Source organism: Sciurus vulgaris (assembly GCF_902686455.1).
Source record: "Sciurus vulgaris genome assembly, chromosome: 8".
NCBI classification, from domain to species: domain Eukaryota; kingdom Metazoa; phylum Chordata; class Mammalia; order Rodentia; family Sciuridae; genus Sciurus; species Sciurus vulgaris.
In genome coordinates this window covers 51,191,642-51,214,048 of record NC_136468.1, presented here as the reverse complement: position 1 = coordinate 51,214,048, position 22,407 = coordinate 51,191,642, and the positions used below count along the sequence as shown (strand labels likewise).

Below are 22,407 nucleotides of genomic sequence, written 5' to 3'. Positions count from 1 at the left end.
CAGATTTTTGTTTTGTTTTCTAAAACTGAAGTTATTTCTTGTGGTTTTATGGTAAATATCTAAATGTATGTAGGTCTTGTGAAATGGAGCATGGGGCAAAAGCTTATTTAATCCTAAAGCAAATATTTATTTTATTGCAAATACTGAATTCCTGAGTTTACCTCTTTTATTTATAACTTTTAACTCTTGTAGATTTCATGTATTTGCTAGGTCATTAGCATATAATAAAAAATAATGTACATATAGAAGCAATTGATATATTTTAAAAATATGGAATGTGACTAAATTCAGGAGAGTAGTTGTATACAAAATTTATAGTTCATGGTCATTTTCTTTATAGTAAAAATTATAATATACAGTATTTATCCACATTTAAAGGAAAAATATTCTTGCTAATTAAAGATGTAAAGATGTTCATAAATTGTTTTCCTTTTTAAAGTAACAATATTTTCACAGATATTTTAGGAAATTCATAAATTAAAATTTATGCTTAATTTTCCATTATGAGTCTTATATGTATACTCATTTTCAAATAATAGGTTATAAATAAAATTTAAACACCTTTTAAAACAATAATAATTTGGGCTGGGGTTGTAGCTCAGTGGTAGAGCACTTGCCTAGCACATGTGAGGCACTGGATTCAATCCTCAGCACCACATTAAAATAAATAAGTAAAATAAAGGTATTGTGTTCATCTACAACTAAAAACAAATGTAAAATAAAAGAAACAGCCGGGCATGGTGGCGCACTCCTGTAATCTCAGCGGCTCAGGAGGCTAAGGTAGGAGGATTGCCAGTTCAGAGCCAACCTCAGCAAAAGCAAGATGCTAAGCAACTCAGTGAAACCCTGTCTCTAAACAAAATACAAAACAAGGCCGGGGGTGTGACTCAGTGGCCAAGTGCCCCTGAACTCAATCCCCAATACCAAAAAAAAAAAAAAAAAAAGAACTATGGCAAATAACACTCAGGTGTGAAGAGCAAAAGTCTTTAAGAATAAGATTTTAAATATTATCTTAATTTTATAATATAGTACTGATGTCTAACTTTAAATTAAAAGCCTTAGAAACCACTGCATCTTATCATTTTAGGCTTAAACATGACAGTAATATCTTTCTGATACACAAAGTATATATAAATTTACAAAATTTTATGAGATTTGCTGTAAGCCTGTTGTCAATTCATATAATCATTTCTTAAAATTCTTGGACTAAGTACTAGAAACATTTGAGCTCAGTTTTTGTTTTTGTTTTTGTCTTTTTTCCTGCATGTAGTTGTTTCAGTAAAAACAGGTAAATATATGATGAATACAGAAGCCCAGATAACTAAAGCAGAGATGGTACTTTTTTATAATTTCACACAGTGGTTCAGTGATGGTGATTCAGTTACTTCCTGATTGAGAACTTTGGCCTCAAAGCTGTTTTTAATGCCTCTGAATTCCAAGGTTTTCAGAATAAACCAAATATAGAGTCTACTATGACTTATGCTACCCACTAATGTTAACGTTCACTCGAACTGTTTTAAGTGACTCTAAGTCAGTAGCATGCCCTTTATTTTAAATCCTCACTTTAATGGAAAATGACACTGGTATTCCTAACACTTCATCTTCCTTCATGTATTCTTTCCCTCCTGGTTTAGCTCGAACATGCAAAAGTTACACAGACAGAGTTGATGCGGGAGTCATTCAAACAGAAACAAGAAGCAGCAGAGTCCCTGAAGTGCCTAGAAGAACTGCGAGAACGCCTTCACCAAGAATTCAGGGCCAGAGAACAGCTGGCCATGGAGCTCAGTAAAGCTGAGGGTAAGCACCTCGCCATTGGCAAGTTACAGTAGTGGAATTTCATTCTTCAAATAGAGATTTTGATGTACAGCCAAGTTCAGAAATGAGTCTGCTCTAGTTTAGAGCAACCATTGAAAAGTAATTGTGTTTGTCTTCAGCTGTTCCAAGCAGTTTTTAAAACTGCATATACATAATTATAAGAGGAACTTACAGAATTACAGAAAATATTAAAAAAATTTTAGAGAATAGAGAAATGGATAGTGGTGAGTTGTTACCATGATCCCACCATCCTAAGACAATACTTATAATTTAAAAATGAGAAAACTGAAGGCAAAGATGTTATTGAATTATTTAAGGTAACCATTAAATGGTGACCATAGGTTTTAAGCCTCTAAAGCCCTGGGCTTTGTCTCTTCCCCCATGCTATATGTATTGACCTTCTAGAATTAAAATATCAACGAGGGAGAGAGAGAGAGAGAGATCCTTTTTATTGGAGCTTCATAGTTATACATAGTAGTTGAGGTCATCTCAAGAAACTCATACATGCATGGAAATTGATTTTAGTTCATGATCCTCTCTTTTTCCCTCCCATCTTCCTTCTCCTCTCCCATTCTTTGCTCTACTCTGCTAGAATTGTTATTTGATTTACGAGCATCTGATTTACATTAAACTTTCCAGAAACTTGTGTATTTCTCTCTGTTTAATAAAGTGAGTTGTGCACATACGAGATGATAACTTCAGCATAGCAAAGTACTCGAAAGTTTAGAGAAATTTCACGTTTATGTTGAGTGGTAAACAGGAAGACTGCATTAGGCCCGGCACATTGCCGCACACCTGTAATCCCAGTGGCTCAGGAGACTGAGGGAGGAGGATGGTGAATTCAGAGCCAGCCTCAGCAATTTAGCAAGGCCGTAAGCATCTTAGTGAGACCTTGTCTCTAAATAAAATATAAAAAACAGAGCTGGGGATGTGGCTCAGTGGTAAAGCACCTCAGGTTCAATCTCTGGTACCAAAAAAAAAAAAAAAAAAAGACAACGGCATTAAATGTACCATATTAAAGATTAATTTGCTGTTATTGATAGCAAGTTCATTCAGGTCTTTTAATAGGTTGGAATGATTTAAAGTTATGCTAACAGCCCTTTTGTTGTTCATACTAAAACCTAATGTTCAAATTCGAATGAGTTGTAATTCCATTTCCTGTTCATTTTGCCTTATAGGTATCATTGATGGCTATGCCGATGAAAAAATTTTTTTGGAAAGGCAAATTCAGGAAAAAACTGATACAATAAATCGCCTTGAGCAGGAATTGTTATGTGCAGGTAATAGGTTGCACGAACTGGAAATAGACCAACAACAAATGCAAGAAGAAAGAGAATTATTATCCAGACAGAAGGAAGCTATGAAAGCTGAAGCAGGACAAGTTGAACAACGTATGTATTTTCAGACTTTGGAACACTTTTCTTTTCCTTTATAGTCTTTAAACATTCAGGTGACATTTTTTTTTTTCTTTCTTTAAATGCCATTATTCATATACCATATAGGAACTTGAAAGATTAAAAGAAAACATACTTTATAGGTAAATGTCTTATTAGCGAATCATGTAGAATCAGGGTTTTCTTTTCTTTCTTTTTTTAATCTTTGACGGATGTTAACTGTTAACAGGAAAAAACAGTTCTTTATCCCCAAAAATCTGCCTCAGGAGAAGGCTACAAATAACTGGGCAAAATATTTTACAAATTGTGTAAGGCTTAGTTCTTTTAATAACAAAGAGATAGCAAAAATATATTGTTGGATTAAATAACTAAGAACATGGTCTGATTTTAGTAATAAGCAGGTGTGGAGGTTTTGGGCTTGCAAGCCAAATAGATTGAAAAGGTCAGTTGGTGCTAGAAGTGGGCTAACACCTAAGTTTAGTATGAGTTCAAAGAGAATTTAAATTTACAAGTAACCTTAATTTTTCCTTAAATGAGAAACTAAGTAATATCTTGAAGTTAAAGCTTTTTTAGCAGTAAATGTCAATCTTTATAATTGTAAAAATTAAAATTGTTTGTTGTGTCTTCTCACTTTTTTTTTAATATCCAGATTTTATAAATAGCTCAAAAAACTCAACACCAAAAACCAAGTGACTTACACAATAAATGGGTAAAAGAACTGAACAGACACTTTTCAAAAGAAGAAGTACAAATTACCAGCAATTATATGAAAAATATTCAACATCTCTAGCCCTTAGGAAAAATCAAATCTACACTGAGATTGTAATTTGGTCCTATCAGAATGGCAATCATGAGGATACCTCACTTTTTTATAGTAAACAAAAGTTGGAATTGTAAACTAGTTTTTGTAATTTCATTTTATCAATTAAGAAATACAATATACATTTTTTGTAAGATGAAGATTTTTCTTCCAGTGATGAAATTAGTCTACCACAGGTTTAGGGTTGTAATTTTTAATGTGGATCTTTTACATGCCATACATGTAAAATATTCAAGAAATATTGGAACTTTTCAAAATATACCCAGTGATGATAATCAGTGGCTTCAACATCTGTTTCTAATACATGTGGACACATACTTCATATTATTTTAGACAATAGAAGATATATAATATTTTCGTTGTGTTTTGTCTTGTTTTCTGTTTTCATAGGACTAGTAGATGCTGCATTCGATGCAGCTCATGGAACAGGTGTGTGCATACAGTTGCGTGGACTATTTTTGAGTGGTGGACTTAGACTCAAAATTTGAGCAATCCTTGGATTTTCAACTAACATCTCTAATTTTGCAGTTTTGCTGCTGTGTTTCATACTTAACAGTTGTTCTATTTACTAACAAAACAGCTTGTCTTACAATAAAAGTTTACACTTTCATTTGAAATTAACAACTGAGATTCTAATGACCATCATCTTATTGTATCTATTTTGCACAAAACTTAAAAATTTTCAATTTTTCAAAGAAAATGTTGGGGTCTTTTTCTTGACTTTTCTTTATTTTTTTTTAACAAATATATTAAACTCTTCTAGTACTATGACTTTCCAGAATGCTCTTCTAAGTCAGGAAGTTTATAAGATGATGGTAGCAAAAGGATCAATGAAGTTCAGTAGTTGATTTACTTTATGTTAACATCTAATATCAGTGTAAAGATGTTTTCTATTGATTCCTAAGCCTGAGTACAGCATTGGCACATCAGTTAGTATAAAGATTCTAGATTTGTGTTCTTTCTATTTTCTTTATTAGAGGATTGGTTTATTTTTTATATACTTTATTATTATATTAATAATAATATTAACCAACACAAAAAATGCTTACTATACGCCAGTCACTGTTTTTACATACTAAAACTCATTTGATTCCAAAATTGCTATTAAAAGGTTGGTAATGATATTATTCCCATTTTATATATAAGGAAACTAAAGATCATATTGAATATCATATAGAACAGAAGTGGCAAGCTAGGATTTGAAGCCATAGTCTGTTTCTAAGTGCTAACCACACTGTCCCTCACATGTCAGTTTTCCCTTGATGCACATACATGTGAGCATGTAAAAACAACTTTTCAGTAATACGGATCTAATGAGGAATAAGAGTAACAGGCAATTCGGTTTATAGTCATATTTCTTCTGCAACTCTTGCTTTTGTAAATATTTACAGTGATTTGTGTATATATTGCATATGCATATAAAAGTGATTTATGAATTTGGAATGAATTAATTTTTGCATGAGGTAAAGAAAATGTTTTTTTCCTATACTTAAAATTAATTTGATTTTGTTCTTTTCTGAATAATGAAAAGTGGATTTTTTTGTCATTTGCTATGTTTTTACAAAAATGCTATTTTTGTGACAGGACTTTTTTGTTAATTCTGCATAATGTTAATAATAGTAGCTTATGTATGTAGAAGTAGGATATTTTGTTATTTTCATAAGAGAATACTTTTTAATGTATATTTAAAATATTTCTCAGCCTTTATTTCATGAAGGTAAAATTCATTGAAAACACCATTAATTGTAATTAACTCTGTATAATTCTGCATATTATAAACAGAACTACTACATGAGACAGAAAAATTAATGAAGGAAAAGTTAGAGGTGCAGTGTCAAGCTGAAAAAGTACGTGATGACCTTCAAAAACAAGTGAAAGCACTAGAAGTAGATGTTGAAGAACAAGTCACCCGGTTTATAGAGTTGGAACAAGAAAAAAATATTGAACTAATGGATATAAGACAGCAAAACCAAGCACTGGAAAAGCAATTAGAAAAAATGAGAAAATTTTTAGATGTAAGTATTTGCAACTTGATACTGATTTTTCTCAGTGGAATGCTACATGATACTATTCTGGGCTGTAATTTTAAATTATAGGGACTCCTGAATTAATAGTTTTGCATAAGTGTGTATTCTACCAATGGATCAAATACTCCAATAATTTTATTATCTGACAATCAAAATAATAAAACTAGGGCTGGGGATGTAATATAGCTTAGTTGCAGAGCACTATTTAGCATGCATGAGGCCATTAGTTCAATCCCAAGCACCAAAAAAAAAAAACCTTAATAACAACAGAAAGTAGTACAGTTAGCTTGTGAATAAGCCCTACTAGTTAACTTTTCAAAATTCAGAGTTAATCTTCTACTAGTCTCTTATTTAACCAGTAGCCAAAGCAGGTAAGAATTCTAAGAGCTAATTGGCCACCACAGGTAACAGTGTGGCACTTGGACTGGAATAGTTGTCATGCTTCCATTGCTGTCTTCCAAAAAGATGTTAAATCTCTAATTTTACATGTATTTTCTTCTTTAGGATTTCTTATAAGCCAAATTTTCCCTTCACATATCAGAGAATCAAAGTCTTATACATTTTAGGTATAATTTTAGGTATAAAACTTAGATTAAAATTTAAAAAATTGATTTATCAGTTTGCTTGTTTAATGACTTAGCAGTGTAATTCCTCCTTTGTACAAGTGCATCCATCGAAGGAGAATTGTTATTTCATTTTGAGTTTAACATTATTTAAATGAAAAACAAATGTACTTCAAATAATTTTTAAATACTCACATTTTTGTGGAAGAGCCCAAATAGGCTACATAATCATACCAAAAAAAATGTTTAATCTTTGTGCTTTGGGATATTCTATTGTCATCAGTACTTTGTCTTCAAACAAAATTAACTGGTAACTAAAAAGGAAAATAATAGGTTTAATAAATATTGTTTCTTGAATTACTGTTGTTTCTATTATTGTGTAACTTTAGGAACAGACTATGGATAGGGAACATGAGAGAGATGTGTTCCAACAAGAAATACAGAAACTTGAACAACAACTTAAGGTTGTACCTCGAATCCAGCATGTTGGTGAACATCAAACTAGAGAGGTAAGAACTTTATTGGTATTATCTACTTTATAGTAATTTTTATCTCGTTGTAAGAGTTATATTATGAAAAACTTAAAAGTGAATATTTTCTATCATGTGTAAATCTTAAAAATCAGAAAATTAAATATTACTTAAATGTGAGGAGGTCATTGACCCTAAAAAGTATTTATATTGGACTAGGGAATGTAGTTCATTGTAGAACACTGGCCTAGCATGCCTGAAGCTCTGGATTTGATCCCGAGCACCACCAAAAACAAAAAAACAAAACATAGAAAGATTGTATTGAAATTTGGAATTATTTCCATCTTTATATATCTTCCAGTATTACTCAAATAATCTTCTCTGCCTGTTTCTGCACTCCCATTCCCAACAAAACTGGTCAAAAGAGTTATCTGTAGTCACTACTAATCTATTTCCCATTCTCTTCATTTCCAATGTCTTTTTCTTGGAGTTTTATACCAGCTAGTATATTTAAACTGTTCCTGTGAAGGTTACACAAAGCCTCTTGGCTGTATCCAATAATCACCTCTCTGAATTTATTCTACTCAACTCTTCAGACACTCATTATAGTGTTCTGAAAGTACCTCCTTCTCTTGACTTCCATGACACACCTGCCGTAAAGTGTGGTCTTCTCCTCTAGTCTTTGTTTCTCTTCTGCCTACTCAAAATAAACTAGGGGTGCCTCATGACTTAGTCTTAGGGGTCTTTTTCTTCCATATGTACATTTTCTTCCCAGGCAGTTATATATAAATTGTCCCACAATTATTCCTTTATCCCTAACATCTCTGTTGAACTTTGTATTTGAATTTTCAACTACCTACTCTGTCTCCATGTAGATGTCTCATGATTAACACATCCAAAGAAAAATTCTTGATTTCTAATTACCTTTTATCAAAAAGATAAGAATACAGTTATTCCTTCTTCATCTCACTAAATGCTGTACCTTCTATATCTTCTCATTGCTAAGTTCTAGAATTCTTCCTCAATCCCAATTCTCCTTGGCCCTGATCCAACACCGTTGATGGATCAGATTTGTAATACATCTTTTTATTCCTTCCACCTTCATTTCCTTATGTCCTGGTTGTCGTTATTTGCCTGGATGGGTGAGGTGGCCTCCTGACCAGTCAGTCTCCCTGCTTCTTCTTTCTCACTCTCTCTGTCCATTTTCCTCATATAGAACACTCTATATTTATTAAACAAATGCTGCATGAATGAGGGGAGATTCACTATATATATTCCTAATGATTACTTGTCCTGGTTATAAAGAGATTGTGCATGAGATAAGGCAATCCCAGCATGGATCACGGCTCTGCTATTTAGTAGATGTATGATAGTGACTATGCTACTTAACCTTTCAAATCTCTTATTTATTCATTTCTAAAATAAAGGTGGTAATGGCTCACACTGCACAGCAGTATGGGTAACACTTAAATTCAACTACTATTATTTCTGAAAATAATTTTATTGCTGAAAATTATTTATAGTTTCTAAGAAGTTCATTGTAACTAAATGTTAAATCTGTTAGAATAGCAGAGAGGTTATCAATCCCCTTGTTTGTAGTCATTGCTCTTATTTCTAACAAATGTATTTTTAGCTTTTGAAAAGTAGTGACTTGTTCATTGAAACTCAAAAGATTATTTATACTCTAGAACTTTGACTGCCATTTCCTATTATACAATTTTTGAAAGTTGACCTGTCTCATTGGTGAGGCTTTAAGCAACTAACAAGGCATGTTTGACTTTCCTTAGGAGCGTGTGACTCATTTGTTCTCTACTTATCCTGCCAGAACTAATCCCAGCTTCTGGTTTTCTCAAGACCCAAAAATTCTAACTGTGAATATATATTATAATATGCCATTTTAATGTGCCTAATTTATATCCTTTTCTCATGAACTTTCTCCAAAGCTTAGACAACCTATTATCATTAAAGTTTCTCCTCAATAACTTTGTTACTGTTACCTTTAAACCTGTAATTATAATAAAGCTTGCATTTTTTAATGTTCTGAATAATAGGTATTGTTTTCTATAATTTCCTCCAAGTATTCCACTGTCACAGAGCCGTTAAATTGAAGGGACTTACATATCAGTCTTCAGAGATAAGTCCTGAGATGTGTCATCATTTATTTTGGATGGAGGAGAAACTTTTAAGACCCTTAAGTGCGTAGATCTCTCTCACCACCCATCCTCATCTCTGTTCTGGGGTGGTGGAATGTATAGATTGAATGTATGTTCTTTGCAAATAACTTATCAAAATCTAATTCATGAAAGATTTTTTTCAGGTTATCTTACCTCACATTCTGAGAGTAAATCAGTAAGTACTCTGCAAATTTGCTATCTTCGAGGTCATAGGGTCTTAGTATGATTGCACCATTAGATAATTCAACATTATTCAAAAATGCATTTTTCCCTTCTTGCTAGCTAGAGAAAGTCTCAAGAGAAAGAAATTTTCTTTAAAAGGATTGAGTGAAAGCAGTATTATTTGTTTATTTTCTAATGCTGCCTAGTTCTTATCAACTTGGGAAATGTCACCTTTGTTGGAGACAACAGTTGCTATCATTATAAAAATGAAATTAGTATAGAACTTAAAATGTTTTTTGAAAAAATGTTTATTGAGACGAAGGTAGATATATTTAAAGTTATGAGCTGCTTAAATTTTTATTTATTTTGCTTATTACATTTTCAGGTTGAACAATTAACAAATCATCTGAAAGAAAAAACAGACAAATGTAATGAGCTCTTGCTATCAAAAGAACAGCTTCTGAGAGATATACAGGAGCGAAATGAAGAAATTGAAAAGCTAGAGTTCAGAGTAAGAGAACTAGAGCAAGCCTTACTTAATAATACAGACATCTATCAAAAGGTGTGACATTTTGAGTTAACTTTATCAAGTGTTTTAATGATGAATAGTTTGATACACAAACATCAGAGCTAAATAAGGAAGCTTGGGATGGGGGCAAATGGGAGAGAGCCTTCATTTTTATCTGAGGAATTCATTTTAAGTGTCAAAAGTTCCGGTTTGAAATTATGAATGCGTTCAAGGCTATCTGAAACTTTGATTATTCACTAATGTAGAGTTTGTCCTGATTGGAGAGAATTGATACTTCTACAAAAGGAAACACACACACACACACACACACACACACACACACACACACACACAATCACACACAATGAATAATCAGGATTTAATGTCTGAAAATTTGAGAAAATTCTTATATATTTAAAGGTGGAGGACCAAAAACGCCTTGGAGCGTTAGAAACTAAAGTAGAATTATCTCTAGAAGTGCAACTACAGGCTGAACGAGATGCTATTGACAGAAAGGAAAGGGAGGTAAGGTCTTCTTTTTATATATATATATATATATATATAAGTTTTTTTTTTGTTGTAGATGGACATAGTACCTTTATTTTATTTATTTATGTGGTTCTGAGGATCGAACCCAGTGCCTTACACGAACTAGCCAAGCACTCTATTGCTTTATTTTTAAATGACATATGGTTTGGATTATTTTAAAATCAGTTACTTTGAAAATATCATTTGAACAAAATGAAGCTTATGGTCTAAAACCAAAGTATAGACTTTCTCAGTTCAGCGCCTAATTGATCAGTTGATCTAGAAGACAATAAACATGTGAAATGATAAGCTTGTAAAAGGAAGACTATTCCCAGTAGAGGATAACCAGTGTGAACACCTTGAAGCAGGAAGAAATTTAGAGAGGAAAAAAGGCCAGTTAAGCAGGTATGGACTGCGTGAAGAGGACAGTGAAGAGATGTCCACTGTTCAGTGAACAGCTATTGCTGTTCTGTGAATTTGGGTTTACTTGCTTTTCTTTTTAAACTTTTCCCAGAGAATTTATAGTGTTGTTTTACAATGTATGAAGCTTGTGCTTAAAGGATTAATAATGAAGTAGCTCTAGGAATGTAGCTCAGTGAGAGTTTGAATCTGTAGCACCACAAAATAATTATAACAATAAAGTAACTATAAAGTTATCTTATGTTGCTCTTCTCCCTCCTTCCTAAATAAGAGAATCCAGTTAGGCATGGTAGAGCATGCCTATAGGCCCTGCTTCTCAGGAGGCTGAGGCAGGAGAATCACTTGAACCTAGGAGTTAAGCTCAGCCTGAGCAACATAATAATACCCTGTCTCAAAAAGAAAAAAGAATAGAAAAGAAAATTCACCTTTAGAACTGTAGTAATTTTAACTTTCTTTTTCTACTAATAGTCTTCCTAAAACATAACATACTCAACATTATATAGCGATATATAATTTTTAATGTTTAAAAAAGTTTGGGGTTTTTTTTTTTTTTTTTTGGGCGGTGGGGCAGTGCTGGGGATTGAACCCAGGGCCTTGTGCTTGCAAGGCAAGCACTCTACCAACTGAGCTATCCCCAGCCCCTAAAAAGTTTTTAATTATGTTTTTGTCTCTTTCCATAGAATTTTCTCAGGACATTTAAATGTATTTTAACAAATACTTATTTTACTTAAATGTTGTAGAAGTATTTGTTAATAAGTACTTTGAAATCTACGTACAAGAATGATTTAGACATTGGGTAAAGTGACAGTTCAGAGAATTTGTAGTTCAGAGGAGAAAAAAGGAATCTGTAGAAATGACTGTCGTTGAAATGATCCTTGAGAAGGATCGATTTCCTATTATCACATAACATCTGAGAAGTTCTTGTTTATTGGGTTTGGAGTTTTCATGGAGGCAGTATAAATACTTTTATGTGTAACTACCTCTATATATTTGAAAGGAGTTCATATTTAATGATTTATTTCATACTAAATAATCTTCTCCCCCAAAAATGGGGCTTCACAATGGAATCTAAAAGCAGTGGTAGTTGATTATGGATACTTGGTTTAACTTATTAGTGTGTCCCCTCTCTCTCTCTCTCTGTCTCTCTCTCTCTCTCTCTGTCTCTCTCTCTCCATATATATATACATACATATACATATATGTGTGTGTGCATATATATATATATAAATATATACACATTGTGTGTGTGTGTGTGTATATATATGTGTGTGTGTGTGTGTATATATATATATATATATATATATATATATAAATCCCCCCTCCCAGCGCAGGGGATCAAAGGGCCTCACACAAGCATTCTACAACTGAGTTATTTCCTTAGCCCTAATTCTGTACATACATATATGTGTGTGTGTGTGTGTGTGTGTGTGTGTATAGATAGATAGATACACATACATATTTTGTTTGTTTGTTTGTTTGTTTGTTTGTTTTAACTGGGAGCCAGTACAGTGCCAGGCTGGCTATAAACTCCAAACTCCAGGGTTCAAGCAATCCTTCCACGTCAGCTTCCTGAGTAGCTAGGACTACATTCATGTGCCATCATGCCCTATCATTTTTATTTCCTTTTGAATATAATATATATCTACCAATACCTTAATTTCTTGAATTAAGTTTCTAATAAACATATACCTTTTACTCTGAATCATAGTTGTAGTAGTTCAGAACTATAAGAAACTATAGAGAGCATCTATTAACTGACTCTCAGTTTTCACAGAGACCCAGAGCCAGAGATGTTGAGTGAATAACAGATTAACAGCTGACCTTCATCTACTTGTTTTAAACAATTATAATGAGTACTCTGTCAGAACCCACTCCCTTAACCTATAACCGAATAATGAGAGGTATGAATGTAGAATTAAGACATGTCTTTTAATGAAAATAACTAAAGCATTCTATCATGAAAACTAGGCAAATATTTTCAGATATCCTGTTGAGTATGAACATAAGATATCCTTATATATCATTGTAGTTGAGATGCTTTCAAATACTCTCAACCTAGAATTGCATAAAACATTTCTTTGAAAGTTTGTGAGACTATTTAGAAATGTGGGATAATAAAAAGAGGAAAACTTTGGAAGCAAAGAGCTTCAGGATTATAGGAGAAGGAAAATAATGTGGAGAAAATAGAAATTTTATTTTTTAGGAAAAGATTCCTTCAGTAAATTTTAGCTGTTTGTAGAACTAATGAGCTCTAGTTTACAGACAGCAATGTATTTAACTTTGTTGAGGACTGAGTGATAGAAGGTGTAAGTATATTAACTGCCTTATACCATTAACCTTTAACATTCTCCCTGGGAACAGACTCTATTATCTCCTATTTTGCCAATGTGTAATCTGATCCTTAAGAGAGGTTAGTACTTAGTACAGAAAAAATTTCTCCCAGAATTTGCTGGTTCTGGAACCCTCTGATGCTATGCTGCCAGAACATTGGATATGTTTTGCTTGTTAGTGAGAAGTGTTAAAGGCTGTCATTCAACATTTATTAAGCTGTTACTGCATGTAGAGCCTTTCTTTCCAGTTGTAAAACCAACACCAGACTTAAGGAATCTGCTATATATACTATTGTAAAAAGAGAAAAAACACTTAAAAGAAAAAGAGGTGCAAATTAGAGTAATCCAAATAGTCTAGATATCAATTGGTAGATAAACAAGATTAAAACAAGTTTAAACCTTTCTAATGTTCTTACGGTTTGAGTGGTTATAAACTCAATAATAAGATAGCCTGGGACTGAAACTAGAGTCTGCTTGAATAACAAGAATGCTCTGTAGTGTCATTTGGAGGAATTAAATAAAGTCTGATGTGATATCTCAAATTCAGCTACTTAAAAGTAAAATGTTAATACTTTAGACCAGTCCTCCTCTGCATATGAATCACCTAGGGATCTTATTAAAATCCAGGGCTTGAGTGCAGCATAAGATTCTGTACTTTAAACTCAAATGATGCCTATTCTGCTGCTCCAGAGACCATACTTTGAGTATCAGGGCTTTAGACATAGAGCTAAGAATTTGACTATTGAGTGATGTAACAGAAAATTTAAAAAAAGTCATGTGAGGTAGGGCAGCAATTTTGAACTTAAATAACTATGTATGTGTTGATTTTATAATACCTTGACATCAAAAGTTGTTGTAGAAGATAAGAATAGGTATAAATAGTGTCAGATAACTTTGAAGAAGATAGTCATCACAATTTTCAACAAACTAACCTGGTAATTATATATGTACAACCACTAAATGTATTTAAATGTCTACAGAGTGTAATATCAGTGTTAACAGAAAAAAATTAAATATGAGTCTTAGACATTAGTTATTAGAAACAGAATAAATTATAGTTTAGGAGTGGAAGTCCCCTGGTTCAAAAGGTGGTTTCACCACATACTAGACATGTGACCTCAGGACAAGTTAATTCTTGGTATAACTCCCTTCCTCACTTCTGAAATGGGGATAATCATAGAATAGATCTCATAAGGTTGTTAGAGGGTTTTTCTTAAAAAATAACAATATATAAAGCACTTTGTACTCTGCCAAGCAGTAAATTGTCTATAAATGATAGCTGTTATTTAGTATTGGTACCATTTCTGTTTAAGAAATATTAGACTAATCTTTAAGGCCTTGCTTTGCCAGTGCTAGAATGATTCTAATTATGTGATGTATCCGTGTGTAAGCCCCTTTTCAACTCTAAGGCACTTAATGATTTATGGTTGGCTCTGAGCCAGCTGCCACTAAACACTGCTTCTGCATCTTAGGTTGCTGTTAATGCTACATTTTTGATCATCAAGTAAATACATGTTTATAAATTCATACATTAAATATTAAATAGCTGTGAAGCAGTGAACTAAAATGACTGTTAATGTCCTCAATCAAACCCAGTTTTTTCTTTTAAGTAGGGCAATAACTAGCTCCTAATATTTGTCATCAGGTTCATTTTTTTTTTGTATAATCTTCAAAGAGGATTGTTTCACCTTTATTACTAATAATCTGTCTTAAAAAATCAAAAAATCAATCTAAATTTCTGTTTTCCTACCAGTAGGAGCACTCTAATTTTCTACTAAAATCATATTGTTAACTTCCTCTAAGGTCTGCAACTCAGACCTAAGGATCTCTTGACCTTATTTCCTACCTCTGCTTCCTTCTGCTTAAGTAAACCACAAGGCAGCCAGACCTTTCAGTGGATTAATTAGATATTTGTGACTATATTTAGTTAATCTTACTTGATATTAGAATAACTGATTTAATTCTATATTTGTTTCTAACCTTTTCAATAGCACCTGAATTTAACATAAGAGTTAATATATGGACTCCTCCTTTCTGTGGCTCTTTTGTGCTTCGTTAGAGAATACTTCGGGTAGGGCTAGGGATATAGCTCATTTTGGTAGAGTGCTTGCCTCACATGCCCAGGGCCCTGGGTTCAATCCCCAGCACAGCAAAAAAAAAAAAAAAAAACTTTGGGTAGAAAATATTTCCTGGTGTTCTTCTTTAAGGTATTTCTGCTTTGGCAAGATGGTTTAAGAATGTGCAGCATGACAGGCGTGGTGGCATATACCTGTAATCCCAGTGACTCGGAAATCTAAGGCAGGAGGATTGCAAGGTTGAGGCCAGTCTCAGCAACTTAGTGAAATCCTAAACTACTTAGGGAGACTTTGTCTAAAAAAAATATAAAATGGAAAAAAGGACTTGGTATGTGGTTCCATGGTAAAGCTCCCTGGGGTTTAATCCCCATGTCAAAACAAAAATAAAACAAAGAAACAACAACAAAAACCAAGGATGTGCAGTGTGAGAATCTCTCAGAACCATGCAGCTATGCCTGGCTTAGAAAACCACCTTCTGGGCTGGGGTTGTAGCTCAGTGGTAGAGCACTTGCCTAGCATATGTGAGACACTGGGTTCAATTTTCACCACCACATGTAAATAAATGAATAAAATAAAGGTCTGTCAACATCTGTTAAATAATACTAAAAAAAAAGAAAAAATGAATTAAGCATGAATTCTTATGAATTAAGCATATATATACTTTGTAAAGCAGATGCAGCACTCAATTCTATCTTGACAAACATTTGTATATAGTTTTTTTTTCTTTACTTTTCATAATTTTGGAATTAAAGATTAACAACTTAGAAGAACAATTAGAGCAATTTAGAGAAGAACTAGAAAATAAGATTGAAGAAGTTCAACAATTACAAATGCAATTGGAAATACAGAAAAAGGAATCTACTACCCGTCTGCAGGAACTGGACCAAGAAAATAAGTTATTTAAGGTATCTATTTTAGAAAAATTTTGTGTATAAATAAATAATAGTTTTGATGCTATGTAGTTATAATAAACATTTACTAAATCCAGATCTAATTAATACTCAATAGAGGAACACTAGCAAGCAAATGGATTTGCATGGAACTTATTTTCTGCTCAACCTAGACATTTGAATACATCATAAGTAAATTTTTGAGATTGTCTATGAAAATATTTCAAGAATTATTGATCCTACAATATCTCTGATTTTTTTCACTTGTACATTGTAGGTACTATATCTCTATAAGACTTAATTGAAACAATGTTGTGGAAAATGCCATGTCATGAATACATCCAATTATGATGGTTATTTTTGTCACTAGGATGAAATTAAAAAACTGGAATTTGCTATAAAGGAATCTGATGCTATCTCTACTCATGACCAGCACGTGCCATTTGAGAAATTTACTCAAATGATACAAGAAAAAGAGGTTGAAATCGATCGGTTAAATGAGCAAATTACAAAATTTCAGCAGCAACTTAAACTTACAACAGATAACAAGGTATACTCATTGGAAATGGGTTATTGTCTGAAATCTAATATAAAATAGTTAAATAGAATAATTAGCTATGAGTGCCATCTGTTGTACACTTTAGTTCAATATTTTATCCTTTCCAATAAAATGTATTAATGTTGACTATTTTCCTAATAGAAAATCAACTAAAAGCATAAGCCACTTTATATTTAACAGAACTTCCAGAATGAAGTTCTAAATAAGGTCCTTGTTTTATAGGATAGGGGAGGTGTTTGTCTGTATTGAAAGTAAGATAGTATATAGCTTTTGTGTCTGATCTTTTTTTTTTTTTTTTTTTTTTTTTTTTTTTTTTTTTTTGCAGTGTTGGGGATTGGAACCCAGGGCCTTGTGCTTGCAAGGCAAGCACTCTTACCAACTGAGCCATATCCCCAGCCCTCTGATCTTATATTAGATCTTTTTTAAGTTCCTGCCCTAAAATAAAACAAAATTTTCAAAATATAAATACATACTTATTACATATGCTTCCTTTTTCATTAACTAATAGGTTATTGAAGAAAAAAATGAACTGATAAGGGATCTTGAAAGCCAAATAGAATGTTTGATGAGTGATCAAGAACATGTGAAGAAAAATAGAGAAGAAGAAATAGAACAGCTCAACGAAGTGATCGAAAAACTTCAGCAGGAATTGGCAAATATCGAAAAGAAGTCTTTGGTGGATACCTGTTCCCTACCAGAAGAAGCAGACAGTTTAAAACATCAGTTGGAAAAGGTTATAGCTGAAAAGCTGGCTTTGGAACAGCAGGTCGAAATCACTAATGAGGAGATGGCCTTCACAAAAAATTTACTTCGAGAAACCAATTTTAAAATGGATCAGCTCACACAAGAATTATTCAGCTTAAAGAAAGAATATGAAAATAAGGACAAAATCCAAAGTATACCAGAAAAGAGTGTTAACATGACTGTAGATGATCTCAGCAAAGACCAACCTGAAGTAGAAGTGTTGCATACTGAACCCTTAGGAAATAAACTGTTCCTCGGATCTTTTGAAGAAAACACCAAAGTTTCCAGAAGTTTGGAAACAAAGCTTGAGAGCTCTGTTAGCACAAAGGACTTAGAATTTATCCATTGTTATAAACAAGTAGAAGAAATGCAAGAGCAAGGCCAATCTGAAACAGAAATACTTCAAAAGAAGATTGTAAACCTACAGAAAACCCTTGAGGAAAAAGTAGCTGCTGCACTTGTGAGCCAAGTCCAACTTGAGGCAGTTCAGGAATATATGAAGTTCTATCAAGATAAAGGAGCAGTTTCTCCTGAACTTGAAAATGGAACTGTGCAAAATTTAACTCAACTAGCAGAAAACAAGATAGAGCTAGATATGTCTGCGTTAACCTTGAGAATATCAGAATTAGAAAACCAAATGATTAAAATGCATACTACTTTGATTTCAGAAAAAGAACAAGTAGTAACTGCAGAGAAAAACGCTCTAGAAAAGGAAAAAAAGCTAATAGAACTGCAGAAACTACTGGAAGACAGTAAGAAAAGAATGGAAGGAAAAGAAAGGAAAACGAGCCTTCCAGGAGATTTTGAAGTTCTCAAAGTTAGTTTTGTATTTGACATTTTCATGCAAATACCCTAAGAAACTCTTTTTTCCCTTTGCTCATTAAGCTGATTGCTAATTTACTAAGTTAAATATGGTGTTCTGCTTACACCTATAATTTATACATAATGGGATTTTATTAAAATATCATACTGTTCTTTAAAAGCTGGGCGCAGTGGCAAACGCCTGTAATCCCAGCCACTTGGGAGACTGAGACAGAAGGATCACAAGTTCAAAGCCAGCCTCAGCGAAAAACAGGGCACTAAGCGACTCAATAAGACCCTGTCTCTAAATAAAATACAGAGTAGGGCTGGGGATGTGACTCAGTGGTCAAGTGCCCCTGAGTTTAATCGCCCATACCAAAAAAAAAAAAAAAAAATACCGTTCTTAAGAAGAACTTTAGACAAACTAAAAGAGTTTATTTGAGCAAAGAGTGATGCATGCTTTGTGCAGCACTCAGAATCAGAAGAGGTTCAAAAAGTTCTACTTTGGGGCTGGGACTGGGGCTGTAGCTCAGTGGCAGAGCACTTGCCTAGCATGTGTGAGGCATCAGGTTCAATCCTTAGCACCACATAAAATTAAACAAATAAAATAAGAGCATTCTGTCCATCTACAACTACCAAAACAAAAAAGTTCCTCTCTGCAACAGTGGGTGGTATTTAGAGACAGAACTCACAAATAAATTCGGAAATAGCTTGATTGATCATAGCTAGATTTATTTGGATGTGATTTGATCAGTCAGCTTTAATTGGCTCAAACATAGATGCCTTTCATTGTCTGAGACTTGGCAGTTTGTTACACGCTTTTGTTTTCATACTAAGTTAGATTGCAGTTTCTTACACAGAAACTCAAGGTGTAGAGACCAGACAGATTAAATTTAACACTATGGGATCATATTATCATCACTAGAATAATGTATACAAACTGTATTTTATTGTCTTTAAATATCTTTACTCAATCAGGATTGTCATTAATTAGAACAGTTCAAAGAATTATAGTGCTCTAGAACTTGTGTGGATATTTTCCCCCTTAATGTACCTCTAGTAAGTATGTTCGGTCAGCATCGCTTTTAAGTACCATAGTTCACCACATTAATATTTATTCATGAGTATTCTGTACGTCCTAATCTTGCACCAAAGACAGTTTAGTAATAGATGACTTTTAAGTAGTAGATGATTTTTAAGTAGCAATTTTTTTGGTTGTGGGGGAGCTTCACACAATGATCAGAAAGATTTTGGCATAAAATCTGACAATTATATTGTGAGATACAGTTATGAAAATATCAAAATATATTCATATTCTACTGAATTAATATGTGAGTAACAAGTCATTAGCTTTTGCAAATTTTATGCCTCGTAATAGATTTTATTCTTCTTAGGAAAGGTTTGTATCTGACCTCACCAAGTCTACTTACTTAAAGATCTGAAATTACAGTTATTTCTTATTGTATAACAGATAATACAAGGACTTTTTCCTTCAAGTTTCCTCACTTAATAAACTTAAAATTTCGAGTGCCAGAAGTGCATTCTTATCCAACACCAGAAGATTAATTGATATATTGGAATTTTATGCTTACATAGTTTATACTGCAATAATTCCATTCACTAGACTTTTTCTTCCTAGCTCATTGGAACTACTTATTACTATAGGCATTAATTATTAAAATATGAATATAATTTACAGGTATAACTTATAAGAATTATCTTAGTTACATCTTATATCTTTTGAGGAAAATAATATAAATATGAAACTTTTGAATGGCAACAAAAAATATTTTTATCAATAATTTATAAATGTTTAGTATATATATTAATGTCATGATTTACCTTTCATTCCCAGAAAATCTTTCTTATTGCCTTAAGAATACAAAATGATGGATCTGAAAATGTTTCACTCTTTATTAAAAGAGCATTTATCACTAAAACCCCCTAGGCAGTCATTCCTGGAAAAGCTTCATTAGACTATGTAAGTGCTTTGAACTTAGCCATTTGGCTTTTTTTTTTTTAAATAATGTGTTTTTTATGTTTTCTATTGCCATCCAGACAAGTACCAAATTAATACATGCCAAAAGAGAAAGTGATTTTTTCGATGAAATTGAGGCTCTTAGAACCGAGTTGGTAGTTACCAAAGAACAACTTGCCAATTGCAAAGAAAGAGCAGAAAAACTTCAAGAAGAGCTTTTGGTAAGACAAGTAATATAGCTTTTAATTCATTTATTTCTACCCATCATAATTCCCTTTCAAAATATATTCTATAAAAATAAGCCCAGACCTGTAACTTAAACACTAAAGTCTTTTATAGGCTTACTGAAAAATTCCATTGTTATAAATCTCTTCACCAGCATCTCCTTACTTATTTCCAAAGTGTTTTTCCTATTATTCTGAGGCAAATAAACATATAAATGAAATTATACTGTTTCCCTCTCCACTCTAAGTTCTCCATTTGATGTGCAAGATTTTTAACCGAATTCTATACTGTTCTGCCATCTGTTTTTTTAGGCAAAAGAAATGAATATGGCATCTCTTCAAAAAGATTTAAACCAAGTTAGAAATCAACTTACAGAGGCAAGAAATAAATTATCTCACTTCTTAGAAAAAGAGGATAAGTCTGAGGTACCCGCAAACAAAAAGATTTGCTTGGAGCCACTTCCTGTTGAAGTGGGGAAAAATGTGGCATCACAGACAGACATAATTCTCAAAGTTCATACCTATAACCAGACTCCACAAATTCTTGTTAGAAATGCAGGAATTCAAATTGATTTACAGAGTGACCGTTCCTCCGAAGAAGTCAGTGAAATAATCAGTCAGTTTACTGAAAAAATTGAGCAGATGCAAGAGCTGCATGCTGCTGAAATTTTGGATATGGAATCCAGACATATTTCAGAAACAGAAACTTTGAAGAAGGATCATTATATTGCTATTCATTTACTAACAGAGGAGTGTAGTACCTTGAAGGCAGTGGTACAGTGTTTGAGATCTAAAGAGGTATGTATTTTGTTGTTGTCCTGTGGGGGGAATTTCCACTGTTCTCAAGAATCTGTTTTTAAGCAAAAATTTTAAAAGAAATAGGGGAAATATCTCTTCTTCTTGATACTACTAGAATTTAAGTCTTCCCATTGTATAGCATTAGATAATAGAGTTCCTGTGGGATTTGGAACCTGTTATGATTCCTTAAATAATAATTATCTCTTCTTCCTATGGTAACATTCATGGGGAAAAAAAATTATAGACGTTATAAATCATGGATAGTTTCATGTCTTCCAACAAGGATATTAGATTGAGTTTTTTTTTTTTTAGAACATTATAACATAATAAAATAGTTCATTGTGTTCTGTTTTTATTTAAAACAAAAATATTTATGTGTTCTGTTTCTTTTTCTAATTAGGGATCATCCTCAGTTCCTGAATTAACGTATTCTAATGCTTACCAGTCTAAAGAAATATGTACTAATGGTAAGTTATATAAATTTCTGAAATGTTTATAGTATTCAATTTAAAAGTGTTATTTTTGTTGGGAGAGGGGTGTGTTTGTTTAACAACATATGGTTGTTTTCTTTATTTTAGATTCTAGGTCAGACTGGAATCAAGAATCTGACATATCAGAAGGGAGAGAAGAAGGAGAAAGTTTAAGAGAGTCATTTCCTAGGAAAATAACGGTATTAAAAGAAAAATATTATTGAAACATAATATCTTTTAGTAAACAGCCAGTATAATGTCTATGTTGAACATAGTAGTTTATTTTAAATTATGTACTGGAATCCTCTCTGAAGACAGAATTGCATAGCAAGAAAGATTAAAGGAAAGGAGGGAGGGAAACCTTTTTACCAATATCTGCTAACTAGATATTGAGGAGAAAAGATCTTGGGAAATAGCATCCCTGGTTGCACAACTGAGCATCAAATGTCTCAGTCTACCCCATCAAATGGGAGGAAAGAGTAGCACTCTCCTCATGCTTCAAATGAAAACAGGCTAAAATAAATGACTTAAAAGCAAAAAAAAAAAAAAAAAAAATCCTTGGGAATCTATTTTATTTTATTTCCATATTCCACAGATAATAAAATACATTTAATGATTATGTTATAAAGATTTTTTTTAATAATTTTTATTCTTAAT

General features: G+C 32.7%; 1 protein-coding gene across 1 annotated transcript in view; it reads left to right on the top strand.

Annotated features, from left to right (window-relative positions):
• AKAP9 (A-kinase anchoring protein 9) overlaps positions 1 to 22,407 on the top strand; it is a 119,726-nt gene that overhangs the window by 73,404 nt on the left and 23,915 nt on the right. The window contains 13 exon segments of the mRNA XM_079152064.1: positions 1,635 to 1,797; positions 2,994 to 3,206; positions 5,812 to 6,044; positions 7,009 to 7,128; positions 9,811 to 9,987; positions 10,354 to 10,458; positions 16,039 to 16,191; positions 16,547 to 16,726; positions 17,244 to 18,296; positions 20,339 to 20,479; positions 20,795 to 21,280; positions 21,681 to 21,747; positions 21,859 to 21,950. Of these exon segments, the coding sequence (XP_079008190.1) occupies positions 1,635 to 1,797; positions 2,994 to 3,206; positions 5,812 to 6,044; positions 7,009 to 7,128; positions 9,811 to 9,987; positions 10,354 to 10,458; positions 16,039 to 16,191; positions 16,547 to 16,726; positions 17,244 to 18,296; positions 20,339 to 20,479; positions 20,795 to 21,280; positions 21,681 to 21,747; positions 21,859 to 21,950 (3,183 nt within the window).